Source organism: Heptranchias perlo, chromosome 9 (genome assembly GCF_035084215.1).
Source record: "Heptranchias perlo isolate sHepPer1 chromosome 9, sHepPer1.hap1, whole genome shotgun sequence".
Classification (NCBI taxonomy): domain Eukaryota; kingdom Metazoa; phylum Chordata; class Chondrichthyes; order Hexanchiformes; family Hexanchidae; genus Heptranchias; species Heptranchias perlo.
Window position 1 is genome coordinate 67,784,542 of NC_090333.1, and position 18,340 is coordinate 67,802,881.

An 18,340-nucleotide genomic window follows, 5' to 3' on the forward strand; every position below is an offset into this window, starting at 1 on the left:
AGCTTTGATCTGATCCGTTGGTTGTGGAATCGCTTAGCTCTGTCTATAGCACGTTGCTTCCGCTGTTTAGCATGCATGTAGTCCTGAGTTGTAGCTTCACCAGGTTGGCACCTCATTTTTAGGTACGCCTGGTGCTGCTCCTGGCATGCTCTTCTACACTCTTCATTGAACCAGGGTTGAGCCCCTGGCTTGTTGGTAATGGTTGAGTGAGGAATATGCTGGGCTTCTCACATACTGGGTAAGAAGGGAATCATGTACGCACTGTAAAAACTCCATTCCCCTTTCCCTACCTCCCTCATAATATAATATAATATATATATATATTCTGATTGTTTATGTTACTCTTATTCCTTAACTTGGTCTGACCTTTACTCTCATTTCCCTTCAGACTTGTTATCTTCCACAGATCCCTCCTCCTGTCTTACTTGGTTAAAGTCCTATTAACAGCCCTATTTATCCTTTCCGCTAGGACACTGGTTTCATTCCGGTTCACGTGGAGCCTATCTCAGTGGTATAGCTCCTTCCTGTCCCAGTGCCGGTGCCAGTGCCCCATGAAATGGAACCTCTCATTTAGGCAGTCATTTACTATGTTAATTGCCAACGTCTTATTGAAGGCAAATCAAATACAAACTCAGCTCCAATCATAGCATCAGGATAGAAATGTGCCTTTTTTTTCCTCTCTCAAGTAATAGCATAACAAGGGAGGTGAAGAATATACAGTGATTGAAAGGGCAGGAAAGCAGAGCAGAGATATATGAACCATAAACCACACTAAGTAACTGTACTGATAAAACATGGGCATTCAAATCGACAATTCCTGCAGATTAAAGTTCAAAGTGTGGACAGTGTAACTATTGCAGAGTAACATACAAGTCTATTGGGTACAATCAGCCTGTTCTGTTTTGATGGATCAAGCTTACAGACTTGTCCTCTCACCCCATAATCCTAAATCCCTTCTCTCTCCAGAAACACGTCTAATTTCTCCTTGAACCCACTAACATAGCCTTACTTGGTAGCTAGCTAGCTATTAGAACAGCCTTGCACTAGATTTAGTCCAGATATATAGCTATCAAAAGGAAGCTATTTCTGAACATATTCAAAAATGACAGTTATATTCAGAAACCAAGAAGTTCCAGAGCATCTCCGAATACCAGGATTCAAACGGATAATCTTGTTGGGCAAGTGAAACTGAGCACTCTTTCAGGACCTGAACCAAAGAAACAATTACAAGGATTACTTATAGAGCTAGAGATAGCTATCACAGTATGGTGAGTCAAATAATTTTGTGCAGGCAAAAGGGTATTAAGGAGGAAGGGTAACTTTTAAAAGGTTACGCATTGGATAGTATTACATATGCACAGGAGGCACATTAAGATACTGGGTTACCATCTGGTCTTTGGGATCCAGGAAAATTATTCATTATTTAGCATAAAAGCATCACAATTACAATATTTCTGTACTTCTTTTTTTAAGTTTCTGATAGAACACAAATAAATAATACACAAGATGATGTTTAAAGCTACACCGTGCGATTTCCATAATATTCAGTCAGGAGATGGGAAGCCTATCTGTATTGTGCCCACATTCAATTGGAGCTTTGTACACAAAACATTACAGAACTGCTATTTCTCCTTTAGATGTTGAACAAAACAAGGATAACTTCACCATACTTATTTTAGTCAGCTATTACATTACAATTAGTTTACAGGAGCAACTCATTGATTTTACTACAAATAGAAGTAAATTTTAGTTTGTTCCTCATGGTTTTCTGCTGTACCTTCTTACCAAACACATTTCTATTGGGGTTCCCTCTGTCTTCTAAAATAAACTGTTACACGTGGTTCCAAGATTAGAAAACCTTAGGTTGAATTGGCAGCTTGTAAACATGCATCAAGGGCAAGTGACCTATTTGGCTAAACTCAAGCTTTGATCCATGTACAAGATAAACCTAATTTTATTGGTAGTTCTACCAAATTACAGCTGCTGGATTGGAATTGACGTTAACAAATTGAAGTGTGCAGAGCATCAGGCAGAACTGGCACTTTAATCTATATGCTCTGGACTATAAAGCTCTTCCTGGTATATCACCAAACCAACTATCATAGATGCATTTAAAGAGAAGCTAGATAAGTACACGAAGGAGAAAGGAATAGAAGGAGATATTGATAGGGTTAGATGAAGTAAATAGAGTGGGAGGTAATTTTACTTGTCCCTCAACATGAAACCCTGGCAGGACTGAAGCCTTCATATACAGAATAGTCCTTAAAAATGTAATAAATAAATGGAAAAATCTGTGCACTCTGTCATTCAAACTTATTTACATAGTAACAATTTCAGACAGAAGACGACTGTTGGTCCATCTAACCCACCTATCGACAGTATTCCCTTGGTGCATTTCTAATAACCCTGAATCCCATTTGTCAAGCAGAACCTGTGAAACCCATTAAGGTTTTTTGTTCCACCAACTGTGCGGATATTCTATTCCACATATTTACCACCCATTCAGTTAAAAAAAAAAGTTCCTCCAGCATTTTTTATAATTCTTTTGTTGCTCTTAATTTGTAAATATGATCCCTTGTGTTTAAAATCTGTACATGGCAGAAAAACTTACTTAGATCCAATTTGTCCATACCTTTCAAAACTTTAAACAATTCTGTCATATCCCCCTCAGTCTTCTCTTTTCAAGAGAAAAGACCCAGGGTTGTCAATCATTCCTCACACGTCATTCTCTTAAGTTCTGGGACCAACCATGTAGCCTTTGTATCCCCTCCAATAACTGAACATCCTTTTCCAAATGCTCCATTTGGATCTTTATTGTTTGTTCATGGCTGGGCCTCTGGAAAGACCAGCACATAGATATGAGGCATTTCATCTTGGGGAACTCATTCAAATTGAACGGATTGCAAAGTTATCATTAACCGCAGTTGTGTAGAAATCTGCGGTCCCAGACTGCCATTGCAATTGGAGTTAAAGAGGAAAAAAAAACTTTTTAATCCAACTTGTTTTGATTTACAGTACAAATAGACGGCGCCTTGATGAAAACTGAAACATGATACTGATAAGTAAAACAATGGGAACGAGTTGCTATATATAGTGAAAAAAATTGATAAATGTAGAGAAAACAAGTTAGAAATGGCCTATTTGATGGAAAAATTAAGTCAAAATCTACCACAGCAAGAATAAGAGTACCGAGAAGCATAAGAACATGAGAGATAGGAGCAGGAGGTGGACATTTGGCCCTTCGAGCCTGCTCTGCCATTCAATCTGATTCCGGCCTCAACTCCACTATCCCGCCTGTTCCTCATATCCTTTGACTCCCTTGCTGATCAAAAATTTGTCTAACTCAGCCTTGAATATATTCAGTGACTCAGTCTCCACCGCTCTTCAGGGCAAAGAATTCCAAAGGTTCACAACCCTCAGAAGAAATTTCTCCTCATCTCAGTCTTAAAAGGGTGACCCCTTATTCTGAGACTATGCCCCCTAGTTCTAGATTCTCCCATGAGGGGTAACAGTCTCTCAGCATTTACCCTGTCAAGCCCCCTCAGAAGCTTGTATGTTTCAGAAAGATCTCCTCTCATTCTTCTAAACTCCAGTGAGTATAGGCCCAACCTGCTCAATCTTTCCTCATAAGAAAACCCTTCCATACCCGGAATCAACCTAGTGAACCTTCTCTGAACTGCCTCCAATGCAAGTATATCCTTCCTTAAATAAGGGGACCAAAACTGTACGCAGTACTCTAGGTGTGGTCTCACCAGCATCCTGTACAGTTGTAGCAAGACTTCCCTGCTTTTATACTCCATCCTCCTTGAAATAAAGGCCAAAATATATTTCTTGATTATTAAAAGAACTTGCACCTTTCACGACCTCAGGATATCACAAAGTGCTTCACAGCCAATGAAGTGCAGTCACTGTTGGAATGGAGGAAAACGCAGCAGTCAATTTGTGTACTGCGAGATCCCATAAACAGTAATGAGATTAATAACCAGATAATCAGGGACAAATATTGGCCAGGACAACAGGGAGAACTCCCCTGCTCTTCTTCGAATAGCGCCACAAGAACTTTAATGTCCACCCGATAGGGCCGACGGGGTCTCGGTTTAACGTCTCATCCGAAAGACGGCACCTCTGTCAGTGCAGCACTCCCTCAGTACTGCACTGAAATGTCAGCCTAGATTTTGTGCTCAAGTTAGTACAATACATGTGACCATCTTACCACACACATTTTTCTCTGCTCCATGCTGGAAGCAGCAGTTTTGAGTGTAATATACAGTGGGTTAGGCTAGATCAACATATGACCAAGCTAGTTCAGAAAGATGGAGTCATTTGGTGTCTCTGTCTCTTTACAAACAACACTCTTTCACAAAACTATTCTTTTGTCGCCATCGTGTTTAGTTTCCATCACACCCAGACGATAAGTAGACGACCAATTAATTTAGGTCAAGTTAAAAAATCTACAGAAACAGTGTCCTCAAGTTCATTTTTTCTTTACTGTTAATTGTTTTTAAAAAAAAGATGTGATTATAGATTTATTCTGTTTTTCAGAAACAAGCTGGTTCAAGCTACTGCAAGGTTAAAATAGTGTGATCTAGACACTATTGATTTGGTGCAATAATTACCGTGCAGTATCTTGTTCTACACTAAATTATAAGCATATCAGTAGGAATTGTATTATTTATAGAAATAGATGCATCTATTTCCTCTGCAGTGGCGTTCGATACTGGATATGTAGAAATTACAGTTCCCATTTTATCCAATTCTTGGGTTTAAAGGCAAATCTTAAAAGCAATGGGCTGATTTATACTATAATTTATTAATAAACCTAATCTGGTTATGTGAGAATAAATTCTTTGAAAATGTTAAATTCTCTGACAGTAAGGTTGTCAACCCTCCAAGATTGGCCTGGAGTCTCCAGGAATTAAAGATGAACCTCCTGGACACTGCTGTGAGCAACACCCAGGAGAAAAATCATAGGGGCATTTTCATTTTCTTTGAACACTTTTGATTATTAGTTATAAAAAAATATTGGAGATAGGGGGAAAAAAGGTCTTTTGCATGGCAGCTGGAGGCAGGTCACATGATGAAACCTTCAGGAATAAGTCCGACCAGAGTTGGCAACCCTATCTGAGGAGAGATTCTGAGCACTTTCTTTTTAAGTTCAAAATACTGATCCTAAATAATATTTTAAATTCAGATTATGAAGTCTGCTATTCTGATTAGTATCAGGTTATTGTAGGCTGGTGTGTCTCTCATTGCAGGATCGAGCCTGAATCAACATCACTGCAACGCTAATCAGGTGTTTTAAAAAAAAAGTAAAAAAGGTTGGTTTCGTTATACGGTCTTTATTTTAAAACACACACCAATTGGGAACCTCTTCGATTACATAAGTTACTTTTAAAAAACTTAATCTAGTCAATGTGAAGTTAGCAGCAAGGCTAATCAAGTACAATGAATCTCAATGGCTTTGTATTCTGGTTTTAACCACAAGTAAGAACATAAGAAATAGGAGCAGGAGTAGGCCATACGACCCCTCGAGCTTGCTCCGCTATTCAATAAGATCATGGCTGATCTTCGACCTCAACTCCACTTTCCTGCCCTATTGCCATATCCCTTGATTCCCTTAGTGTCCAAAAATCTATCGATCTCAATCTTGAATATAGTCAACGACTGAGCATCCACAGCCCTCTGGGGTAGAGAATTCCAGAGATTCACAGCCCTCTGAGTGAAGAAATTTTTTCCTCATCTCAGTCCTAAATGGCCAACCTCTTATCTTGAGATTATGTCCCCGAGTTCTGGGCTCTCCTGCTTGGGGAAACAACCTCTCAGCATCTACCCTGTCAAGCCTGCTAAGAATTTTATACGTTTCAATGAGATCACCTCTCATTCTTCTAAACTCCAGAGAATACAGGCCCATTCTACTCAATCTCTCCTCAAAGGACAACCCTCTCATCCCAGGAATCAATCTAATGAACCTTCATTGCAACCCCTCTAAGGCAAGTATATCCTTCCTTAGGTAAGGAGACCAAAACTGTATACAGTACTCCAGGTGTGGTTGCATCAAGGCCCTAAGTAATTCATTGGTGTGGCTACATTTGGAATCTTGTATACAATCTTGGACGTTCCATCTTTGAAAGGACATGGTTACATTGGAGAGAATCCAGAGAAGAATGTCAAGGACAATTCCTGAATTATAACCAAATTATGACGAGACACCCACAGAATTAAACTGGCTTTCATTGGAGAAAAGGTGGCCATGAGGGGAAATGATTGAGGTCTTTAAAATCTTAAAAGTTTATGTAACTAACAGTAATCACAGAGCTGGAGGAAGAGTTCTGCTCCCCACACCAAAAAAAAGTTACACCAAAGAGACTTCCAGCAAAACCACTTAATGCTTTATCAATTGATTAATTCCTTTTTAAAAAAAAGAGCTGGCTGAATGGTGGTTAACCATAATACTGAAGGAAATAAGGATTTCAGGCTACTTATTATCAAAACACTTATGGACCAAAATAGTTCCTGTATTGCTGGGAGCATGGAAATGTCATTGTAAAAAAGAACTGGTCAGATCTGAATAATGTTAATTGCAATGTTGGTATGACATTCTGAAGTCCCTGCTCTATAACTTTAAGGGATTAGCGAGAAACCTCCTTACACTTTAACTTATTGGATTTTATTCAATGCTCTCTTGAAATGAAATAAATTGGGCAAAGTACGTGATTGTGCAAATTGCACATGACTTGTTGGGTCGTAAGCTTTTCTCATTCTGTAAGTTTAAAAAATATAAGCCTGAAAGAGAGGGAACAATTTGTCTTTGTTATCTTTTAATCTGAGGACCAGAACAACCAGATGGGTAATGTTGATTATTGAAAGGCAATCAGATAAGTGATTTTAATTAATTGATTTACTGGAACTTTACTTTGAAACTAAAGGAACAACAATTTCACAAAGACCATTAAGCTTGGAATACATAGGGCCCGAATTTAGCAGGCCTGCGGGTTCCCAGCGGGTGGTCCTCCGGGAGCGTGGTCAACACGCTCGGCGAAATTAGTGGGTTGCCCACGCGATCGTAGCAGGCAACCCACTAATAGGAATCAATTACCTGCTCCTCCGGGGTCCACGGCGCTGGCCTGCGCGTCGGGCGGGCTGCGCATGCGCAGTACGATCTGTCAGCTGGAGGCTCTCTAGTTAAAGGGGCAGTCCTCCACTGACAGATGCTGCAACCAATGGGGCAAATTGCAGCATGGAGCAGCCCAGGGGGAAGGCTGCTCCCAGTTTAATGATGCCTCACCCCAGGTATCATCAGATGGGGTGAGGAGGAGGGGGAGGACACAGATCTTCCCCCCGGCGGGCGGGAGGAAGCAGTCTGCCTCTGCCACCAAGAAGGCCTGGCTCGAGGTGGCAGAGGGGGTCACCTGCGCCACCAACATATCGCCCACCTGCATACAGTGCAGGAGGCGCTGCAATGACCGCAGTAGGTCAGCCGCAGTGAGAACACGAAGTCTTTCCCCTACACTCCGTCTGCCACAACACTGCCCCCACCCCACATCTCCTTCGGCACCGCCAACACTATTCTGTCACATCACCCTTCATACCCACTCACACCCCATCCTCATCTTACCTCCACCTACTCACCTCGCCAGTACTCACCCTGCCACTAACACGCAACCCAATCCTCATACAATCTCATTGCTCCATCCCATACTCACCCTCTCGTGCATCTCCCTCACGGCCAGCCTCACTCAACCTGCCACCACCTGTGCTGCAGCCACAGGGCATGCATCACATATGTGCAGTAGGCAGCGTAAGGCAAACGTCTCATCAGCATGAAGGGGGTGCACAAGGGTGTCTGAGGGTTTGTCATGGGTGTTACCCATATTGAATTTCAGAGCAACAAACAGCACACATTATATTGACACCACCACTGCCATGTCTCCGCGAATCCTGTCCGTTGTGTCCAATAATGCCCGCTCCTGGGTATCACTATGAGGACCCACCACTGATGCCACCCATCGTGTTACTGCAGAGTAGGTGCAGGTGTATTTGCAGGGCTCGTCCGCGCAGACGACTGAGAGACATCGGCGGTGTAGCCGGCTGCACCCTGGAAGGATGCGGAGGAGAAGGTGTGGAGGGCAGTGGTGACTTTGACAGCGACAGGTAAGCAGTTGGTGCTGGGGCCAGCCAGGAGCAGCTCGGCATGAAAGAGGCTGCAGATCTCCACGACTACATGTCGAGCGAATCTGCGCCTCCGTGTGCACTGCTGCTCAGAGAGGTCCGGGGAGCTGCGCCTCGGTCTGTGGACCCTGTGGCGAGGGTAGTGCCCTCTGCGACGCGTCTCTCTGCGGTAGCCCTCCCTCCTGCTGTGCAGGTGGGCGTGCAACAACACCGTGTTGGGGGGATCCACGTCTCTGCGGCGGACGGCGTGGACTGCGAGGCTGCTGGTGCTGGTCATGCTCTTCGTCCTCCGAGGGTCTCCACACACCACCCAACTGGCAGGTGTTGGTCTGAGGGGTTGTGCAGGGTAGGTGTGTGGTTCCTCGGACTGGGGCTGCGGTTTCGTGTCGGTCTGTCCTCTGGCTTGGCGGGGGATGGTGGAGGGCAGGGGTTGCCCTATGTGACGCGGTGGCCTCCTGCGTGGCTGAGGGCTCTCCCCCGTGGAGCGCACCTTGGCACCTGCCACAGGCTGCAACACGCCTGGTTGGAGGGAGACTGTTTCCCCCAGTGTGGGAAACTCACTGCCTTGAACCGAAAATCCCACACTTCCTCTTTTGACAGCTGCTTCAGCTCATTAACTGACCACAACGAGCAAGGTAAGTACTCTCAAGTGGAACCCCGCTGGCTTTAATTGCCTGCGGGATTCCCACCAGCGGGGCTTGCGCGCGCAGCCCCGCACGTCAGCGCGGTACCCGGAAGTGGCCGGGATTTCGTCGCGATCTGGTCACGTGACCGGATATCAGGATTTTCGGGGCCACCCCGCTGGGAACCCGCCGGAAACACGATCCTAAAATCGAGCCCATACTCACTCTTACAAAATGTATGTACTTTCTTTTTAAGAAAAATAGGGTTTGTGATAGTGCACAGCTTTTATTTTCACAGTTCTCAGTACAACTTTTAAATCACATTATATTGCAACGAAAAAAAATTACAGACAAAAGGATTTAATATTTTACCTGGAACTCAGTAGTTTCCCCTTGTGGTTCAGGACATGCTGTCAAACTGTCCTTATATTCACCCAGACACATTACACATAATAAGTGAGAGATGGCCTGCACAGTGCAAACACACTGACTAAAAAATACAATTGCACTAAAACAGTTACAGCACAAAATAAAATTTGGCAAAACAAGCTCCCTAAATATTCAAGTTTTTTTCCACTTGGTTTTAAAAAGAACGTGCTTTCTTCACACTTGCCACTGCATCACCCCAATGAAACTGATTAACAGTGAAAGATATTAAACAAAGTCTTACACCCCAACAATTGTCAGGAACAATGACTTAAGAAAAGCGTGGCCCACTGATGCATTGCACTGGTACACCAATAGCCTGGACCATGAATTTTGTAAGCAGATCTGTGCTCACTGTGACCCAGTCAGTTCCCAATCACAGGTAGGCAGTCAGCAGAGGAGCTGAGCAAAAGGTAAGACACTACCACATTAGGGAAGGAGGAAAACTGTTGTACAAAAGTGACCTAAATCACCTCATAGACTGTCTTGCAGTAGTCATATACAAAATGGCACTGGCAAAGTCCTGTGAGTATGGCACCTGCCTGTCCTCTTGCCCAAGGAACCACCAATGGTGCTGGGGGCACAGGGCAGGATTTGGGGGGGGGGGGTGAAAGAGATACGAGAGAAGGAGGAAGTACAAACACATTTAGTTGTAAACATCTTGCAGGCAGATTGCAAACAAACTGAAGAATCACAAATGGGGGGGGGGGGGGGGGGGAGAAAAAGTAAGCATATTTAGAATTCCTCATTATGTGAATAATTTTAATTAGGATCAATACTGAATTGCAAAGGGTACAAATTAAACTGCACTGAGAGAAAGGAGTTACCCTTGATTTTGATTACGAATGAAACCCATTTCAGTTTGAGTTTGCTCTAGGTCAATGGTTGATCTCAACAGGACTTGAACAAACCAGATCTGCAGACCACCAATCTATGACTGTGGGTAAAAACAGAAAAACTGTATAAACACTAAAGTTCTTATAATATGTGCCTACACAACCTTTTGATAGTGTTGATAGTGACTACGGAGGAACTAGCACCCTTTAGTGTCAACATTTTAATACAGGATTGACCCCAGGAGCAATTAGGAACGAACTGCTTAAGTGTGCTGTTTCCCCTCCTTTATTTAATTCTAGTATCCAAAAAGGCTTTATACACTGTCCAATACAATACATTTCTGCTAACTATACAGCATAGAGTGGAAATGCATATTCAATGTATATCCAATGCGAGTGTAATATTACAAAAGGGCAATGTTCTTTTTAAAATAAATCTATAGTTTTGCATACTTTAGCAGCACTCAATAACCTCTAGTCTTTTTACAAATATTAGTATTTACACATTAATTATTTTGAGAGGCCAGTGTATCCGTTCATTATTTGTCATTGGTATAATTAGTGTAGATAGGTCGTGCTCAGTACTCAAATCTGCTTTAAACCATATTGCTTCACTGGCTGTCTGGATCAAGTGCACATCCCGGTCAAATCTAACATGTTTGGAAAACCAGTTCCAAGAGGATAACATTGTACAGTTAACATTTTCACTTATCTGGATGCTCCTACTCACTTTATTGAGGGATATCTCGATCATTTTTGATGTCTACTCTATTATTACTGTAGAATGTGCCTGTTGTTAAATGTCAAACCTCCAGGTACATTGAACGCTGGATTTCCCAGCGCTCGTGATCAGTGCAAGCTTCTTGTACTGACCACTTTCCGGGGCTGCCCATTCATTCAGTCGGAATTCAGTTATCACAAGATGATAACGCTGAACTGGCAGATTCCTCCGTGGATTCTCGGGAAAACCAGCAATAAAAATCAGGCACATCTCTTAAGGGGAGGACTGGAAAAGGACCAAAACTGGGCTTGTGAAGAGACTCGTCAACACTGCCATCAGCCACCATTGCTGCAGATCGGGAGCCTCCCGCGGCAAGAAGCGATCAAAGTGTAGACATGAAATAACACCATGTGGGAAACATTGCTTCTTCGTGCCTGAAACGGACATGCCGCTGACCACTGCCTCGGCTGCAGTGCCAGTGTCATCGTGCCCGTAGATTAAGACTATAACGCTTCAAACCAAACAATATCTACAAAATAAAAGTGGTATTTTTTTTTAAAAAAACCTCTCTTGCACAACTCCTGACTGCCCTAATGCCATCACCCAGTTACAAAATGAATGGGGGTAAGGAAGATCGCAGGAGACCTGCCTTCAGCTGTACTGCTCAGGTGAATTTAGTGGTCGTTTGCCAATCACTATATCCGAATTCCATTTTATATTCATCTCCGTACCACGCTATAGTATATTATACAATTGTCAACCAGAAATCTCACATCTTAAAGGGTAACAAGTTTAAATAACTTCAGTTCTGATTTCCTCCCAACCGTCCATAGCTCACATTAGTGACAATCACCTTGTGCTCAACAATAGGAATAATTCTTAAAAGTTCATGTATAGAACCATTTTCTCACTGTGCTAAACTGTATTCTTGGAAGCTGAATGAAATTTTAACCACACAAACCCACTTCTCATTCAAAAACAAATTAAATTTGTAAGCATTCTAGGGAATGTCTACTGTTTTACAATCTTGTATTTTTCTTGGCTACTTTCCAGTGTACTTGATTTTCTTGGTTACAAACTTGTAAAACTCCTCTGTTCTCTCAAACTTTTAAGCTCCTTTTGACACTCATTTGAAGTCCCTGTTATGTCTCAAGGTAATTGGCTCAACTTGGAAATTAAGGCAGCAAAGAATAGTCTGGGCTGTCAATTCATCGTATTAAAAAGTCTGCCTAACTGCCACCGCAATCAAATGATGAACACTTAATATTTCAGAGTTTTAAAAAAAATTATTGTTCAAATCAAAAACATTCTGCATTTTATTTTGATACTAGTGGATCTTGTCATTGTTCATTTGGCTAGTCTGGGGTCTGGAGCATGGTTTTGATGTTTCATTGTTAATCTGACCTGCACCTTTAAGACCCTTGCTTTAAACAGACAAATCCAGATAATTGCACCCATTTATAAAATCACTAAGGTCAATCTGTAGACAGTTGTAACTTCATGTAAATTTCAGGCTCCAGGTCAATCAGTGGTTTTGGTACTATTTTTTGATTATTTTGTATCTATAATGAAGTGTGACACTTTGGTTGCTACGCTGACACTTTTAGAAGATGGCAGCCAAGTAAAGAAAGCAATACAGAATTGAAGCATTTTACATTTTTAAAACAGCAGAGTAAATGAGCACATAATTGGCAGTGGTACTCCATTTTCGATGTTCCATTACATGGCACCGAACAGCGTTATATCTGGAGTACTTCTCAAACATGGTGATGCTGTCCAACCATACACTCTTGAACCAGGGGATAGCAGAGCTCCCCTTAGGTGCATGCAATTAGTTTCTGCCGGTGAAAAGTTAATGTCAAAATTGAGAGTCAGCTCTTTTCTAGCATTAGAAATTTAAAAGCAGCACGGCAAGTTATCAGAACACTTTTAAAACTTCATGCTTTAAGATCCTAAAAAGTTAACTTTACACAGGTGTAGTCACATTGCAGCTGATCCACTGTGAGAGAATGCTTGTTGCAGGCAATTTCACTCCTGGTGCCAAAAAGCAAAAGCAAAAAAAAAGATGGCCCAAGTTGGGATACAATTGAATCCAGTCACCAAACTCTGGGCAAGTAGCAATCTGGCTGATTGATCAGGCTTTACAGTTTTTGCTTGAAAAGCTTTTTTTTTAAAAAATAAAAAAAGAAGTTAATTCCAAAATTCTGGAGCATAAAGAAATGTTTTAAAACGATATACAGAACAAAAGAGCACAAAGTAAAACAATAGTTTGGCACGGTCAGAGAATGGTTGCATATGATTTATTATAAACAAGTCAAAATAACTTAATGGATACAGTGTATGACTGAGTGGATTCTTCTCAGAAATAGGGGACTTTGTGCTAAAAAGCATCGGCCCTTGCTCCAGTGTAGAATCCACTCAATCCCCCTTCACTTTGGCATATACTTTAACTACTTCTCTAATGGATTATTGCACCACCTGGTGTAGTACTGAACCACACAGACCAGGGAAGGTCCCAGGTTCAATCCTAGGATTATACAAGCTTAGTGTTTCTCAGCCAGGATGGAAGGTTGGGCACAACAATTGGCCTCAGTACCCCTTGGAGGGGGAAAAAAAAAGAGCCAGGATTCCCACTCCTGATCCGTATCCAGTAACCCTGCTGGAACATCCATGTATGTGCACATCTGAAAGCGAGGATAGGATTGGGCTTTGTTGTGGTGTCCTCTACTGTCCTACCGACGCTCACTGATTAGCCACACACACAAAGAATTCCCACTTGAGCAAGGTACCCTACTGGAGGGGAGTGGGGGGGGTTTGCATCTGTAGAACCATACCCCAAATGTGAGCAAGTGCCCTAGAAAGAAAAATAGGAGAAAAAATAAATTGTTGACAGCATGTTTAGATACCAGATCTCATGGTATCACAATAATCAGTGAAGGGTAAAAACCTTTCATGGAAATGACGGAATACACTTAAAGCAAATAGACTATCCTTCCTGTAGCTAGCAGGTACGTAAATGTATTGGTCCCCGATAAACCTATTCCAGAAAGGTACTCATTGCAGTGAGTGCCCGTAAGTACAGTTTTCTTCTGTAAAAGACGGACAGAAACATACTTCCTATTTACAATAACTGAGATATTATGCACATCTCAAGTAGTTTCTACAGATTGAGGCAGTAACTTTCCTGCGTTGACGCTGTGCTTGTCTTGTTATCACGAGCGATTCTTCAAAATGACAGGTACTGCAAGGTAATGGAAAGCCACTTGTTAATGTTTTCATTCTAAGCTTGGAAAAGCACACATTGCACCACAAATATTAACACCAGCTCAGAGAATCTTGCCAACAACTATCCTGTTCCCTAATGCAAAACTTATTTACCAGCAAACGTGAACAGTGGTTCCTTAAAATGGACAATATTAAAAGAGAAAAAGAAAGAATTTAAAAGAATCCATTCTGTATTCTAATATTTCTTCCACTGTTTTCTGACAAACAGTTCAACTTTAATAGTTTTCCACAGAATTAATTTTATCTTGCGTATTTAATTTCTCAAAAAAAGTACTTTGCCTTCCTCCATGGTCAGTGGATATATGCATTATAGATTGGAGTCTTTGTTAGATGTTTATTATTCTTAATAACAGTGCTTTTAAAAAAATAGCAGACACTTAACAGTAATGTGGTAAAAGGAAACATCTTATAGAGATAATCATAGGAACAAGAGCTTCACATAACACAAATTGCAATGAAAGCAGTTTATTTCCTCTCTATCAGAATACTGGGAAATAAATAATAACCTCCTCCTCCTCCTCCTCCTCAGTATGGCTGAGGAGGAATTTCAACTGGAGCATGGTAGTCACTACAGAACTTGTGAGGCTGTATTTATTTTAAGATGACAAACATACTTACTGATGATGACTAACAAGACAATTACGACGACCACTGCCACGATGGCCTTCATCTAAAATGGAAAAGTTAACAAGGTCAAAAAAAGTAGTACAATGCAACCTTTCCTGAACCTTTGTTAAACAGTGATATTTGTAGTTACAGATGCATTTGTTTATTTATAGTTTAGGAATTGTGTATTCAGCTATAGTTTTAAGTCCATTTCCTTTGTTGCTTCTTTTGAAGCATCTGATTTTTATTTGTGTGCATGTAATGTCTAGACTGGGGGTTTAGGAAAAATTGTATTGTATAAGTAATCCAGAGATTAGACTAGGAATGGAAGCATTGTCGTGACTCGCCTTTGAAGTGACATATCTACCTACTTGATGGAACAGTGTTTTTCTAATGAAAATAGCAACAATAAGTAGGTGCCTGGTCATTTACTGAGTTTCTTGCATCTCTCTTGCACCCCTGTTATACTTTTCCTTGCCAGTGAAAGAAAGAACTTGCATTTATGTAGTGCCTTTTATGACTTCAGGACGTCCCAAAGCACTTTACAGCCAATGATGTACTTTTGAAATATGGTCACTGTTGTAATGTAGGAAACACAGCACCAATTTGTGCACAGCAAGGTCCCACAAACAGCAATGTAATAATGATCACAATCTGTTGTTTAAAGTGATGTTGGTTGAAGGATAAATGTTGGCCAGGACACCAGGGAGAACTCCCCTGCTCAAAACTAAAAATAGTGCAATGGGATCTTTTACATCCACCTGAGAGGGCAGACGGGGCCTCAGTTCAACGTCTCATCTGAAAGACGGCACCTCCGACAGTGTAGCCAGCCTGGAGTGTCAGCCTAGAGTTTGTGCTCAAGTCCCTGGAGTGAAGTACTGGCTCCACTTGTGTAGCCATAGAAGTGCAGGCGCCCTCAAGTTTTAATAAAGCCCTTTCACGTCTTAAAAAGTAATTTTTTTTTTAAAACAAAAAAAAGTAGTTTTGTATCTGAATTTATAAAGCTTCTTTGTGAAACCCCCATTTTGTCTGTTTGGTGTTGCACAGCCTGGAATGGAGCGATACTGAATCAAGGGGTTCCTTCAGAGCACATCTGCTTTATGTCGCTGGTATCAGTGTTTTCAGATGACGAGTTCTGTAGGTGTAGATTTTTTTTTATATATAAAGTTAAAATTTAAATGAAAAAATAAACACATTAAGGAGGCCCACTGCAAGTAATAAATTCTAAAGCCACCCCCTCTTTTAAATGCATGTTAATTAAAACTGAAGTACCTATTACAAAATAGAAATATCTTTGCATGGGTCTTTGGGAGCTTTTTTTCCCTCCCAAGACACATTTTTAAGATTATTTAGACATCCATTCACTTAAACCCTGTATTACACCTCAGTGGCTGTATCACTGTACAAAACTCCCAAACAACAAATGTTTCAACACAAGCTTCCAAAAAGTCATTATGCCACAATCTTCGGGTAAATAAAAGAACAGAAACGGCAGGGGGGGGGGGGGGGGGGGGGAGAAATAAAACTATTTTAGGAGTAAATACAAGGGTCAAAAAGGAGTCACTATTATGAAGTTTCAGACAGCTTGTTTAAAGATAGTTAAATAAACCCTTTTGTATTCTTTATGATTTACTGATCCTGCTGCCAAAATGCAACAAATCATCAAAGGCATCTCTCAAGGGTGAAGAAAGGGTCAGCTATCTACCAGTAAAATGTTACAGGAAATAGCTTTTCACATTTCACAAATCTCTAATCCAGATAGTGTTGTACAAAAATTACAAACAGGACAAAAATATTTCCCATTCATATTTCAGAATCTGATTTCACAGTGAACAAATACATTTATCTGTGACAAACTATTAGAAACTCCATGTCACAGATCTTATCTGGACATGATTAGGACATAGGAGTCATGGATAAGTCGTCCCTCGGTAGGTAAAAAAACGAATCAAAGACTCAAGTGGTCATGTCACAGATGCAACCAAATCAATCTTCACAGTTTGAGACTCTGTTAACTGGAAAAGACCAGACAAACTTTAGACTTAGTTTTCAGCTAACCACAGGCAAATTTGTTTGATGTGGCTGCCACCTCCAAAATGGATATTGTGACCTAGGGGCACTGAACAAAAGAAAGGAAAGAGAGGCTTAAAATACATAGATGGGATGGAAACATCAAAAGCAAAGTTAAAATAAAAGTAAAAGGGAAAGGAGAAAAATTAGGGAAGTGGAAGCGTTAACTTTCTTAGTCTCAATTTAAGGTGTATAGGGCTAGTATGACAGTAATAAAGCTACTCCCGATATATAGAAGTAGCCTAACATTGCTGTAATATTAAGATTTGTTTGCATTAAGTATGTGAGGTGAAGACTTTCAAAAATGGCTAGCCCACAAGACTGCAATTTCCATGAATCTGCCAGCACTCAACAGGTGAAAGGCAATGTATATTTGCTCTGCAATATTGTGCACTCATCTAAAGTATAAATTAATTTCCATTGGTTTTATGCACCACAGTCTACTAGGAGCACGTCTTCATGTGCTGTAACACCAAGTTACATTAGGGCAATTTAGGTAACAATGCATTTAAGCTGTAAGGCTGTATCTACATGGACATTTCTATTCACAACAGAAAAACAGGATTGTACAGAAATTAAAAAAGGAGGAAACTGCTGCTCTAAAGAAGAAGATGTAATGTATTTCATTACTAGCACCAGCACCAACTTGCATTTATATAGCTCCTTTGGTGTAAAAGGCATTCCAATGTGAGGGAAGGCAAAGTAAAGCCACAGAGGAATCTGTAAATGAGGATGATGGTGATTTGGAATTCAATGCATTTGGGCACAGGGAACCAGCAAGAAGTAAAGGTGAAGTGATCAGAAGGAACATTTGAGAGAGGAAGGGAAAGTTAAGTTCAAGTGGAGTAGGCTGAACTTGTCCCTTCCTCCTATGCCTCCAAGAGGTGCCAGGGGCTTAGGCACTTTTCTCCCCTTCAAATTTTCTCTTCTCTCTCCCCTCCTCCCCACCCCACACCCATCCCCCCTCCAATAAAAGACACAACAGGCTCTATTTAACACCTTCTTACTTGAAGCAGAGTGGGTCTAGAACCTGCAACAGTCCCCACTGCATGGCACTGAATATTGGCTAATGCTCAGCCCCACCATGTTGCCTCAAAACACATTATTGCTGCACAGGTTGGAAATCAAATACAAAAGCTTGATCAACTTAAATTACAGTATATAGGTTCTGTAAAGGGAAGAGTTACAAATAAAAGAAAAACAATGTCATTTTGATAGGAGGAATAAGAAGGCGACTTATTCCTTGGAAGGTAAGACACTAAAATACGTAGAGGAGGAAAGAGATCTGGGAATTCAAATACATAAATCACAAAGTTGCAAAACAAATTGATAAGGCCATGAAGAGTGCAACCAAAGTACTGGGTTTCATTTCTACAGGAATAGAATGCAATAACAGAGTAAGTGTTACATTTATATAGACCCATGGTTAGACCACACTTGGGAGTATTGTGTGCAATTCTGGTCTCAATGTTACAAAAGGGATATTGAAGCACTGGAGAAAGTGCAGAAAAGATTTACAAGGATGCTACCAGAATTGAGATCATCAGCAACTATCAGGGAAGATTGAGCAGGCTGGGGCTCTTTTCTCTGGAAAAGAGAAGACG

The 18,340-nt window shown here is 41.2% G+C and overlaps 1 protein-coding gene across 2 annotated transcripts in view; it reads right to left on the bottom strand.

Moving 5' to 3' along the window:
• Positions 1-9,058: 9,058 nt before the first annotated feature.
• vamp4 (vesicle-associated membrane protein 4) overlaps positions 9,059-18,340 on the bottom strand; it is a 57,964-nt gene continuing 48,682 nt past the window's right edge. Inside the window, exons 7-9 of one of the 2 annotated variants that reach the window (XM_067990703.1) lie at positions 14,679-14,730; positions 13,960-14,016; positions 9,059-10,155 (exon numbers count right to left, since the gene is read on the bottom strand). In XM_067990703.1, coding sequence (XP_067846804.1) covers positions 13,988-14,016; positions 14,679-14,730 — 81 coding nt within the window. In that variant the 3' untranslated portion in view covers positions 9,059-10,155; positions 13,960-13,987. Of the gene's footprint in view, positions 14,017-14,678; positions 14,731-18,340 lie in introns of both variants that reach the window. The other variant, XM_067990702.1, reaches the window with a different exon arrangement.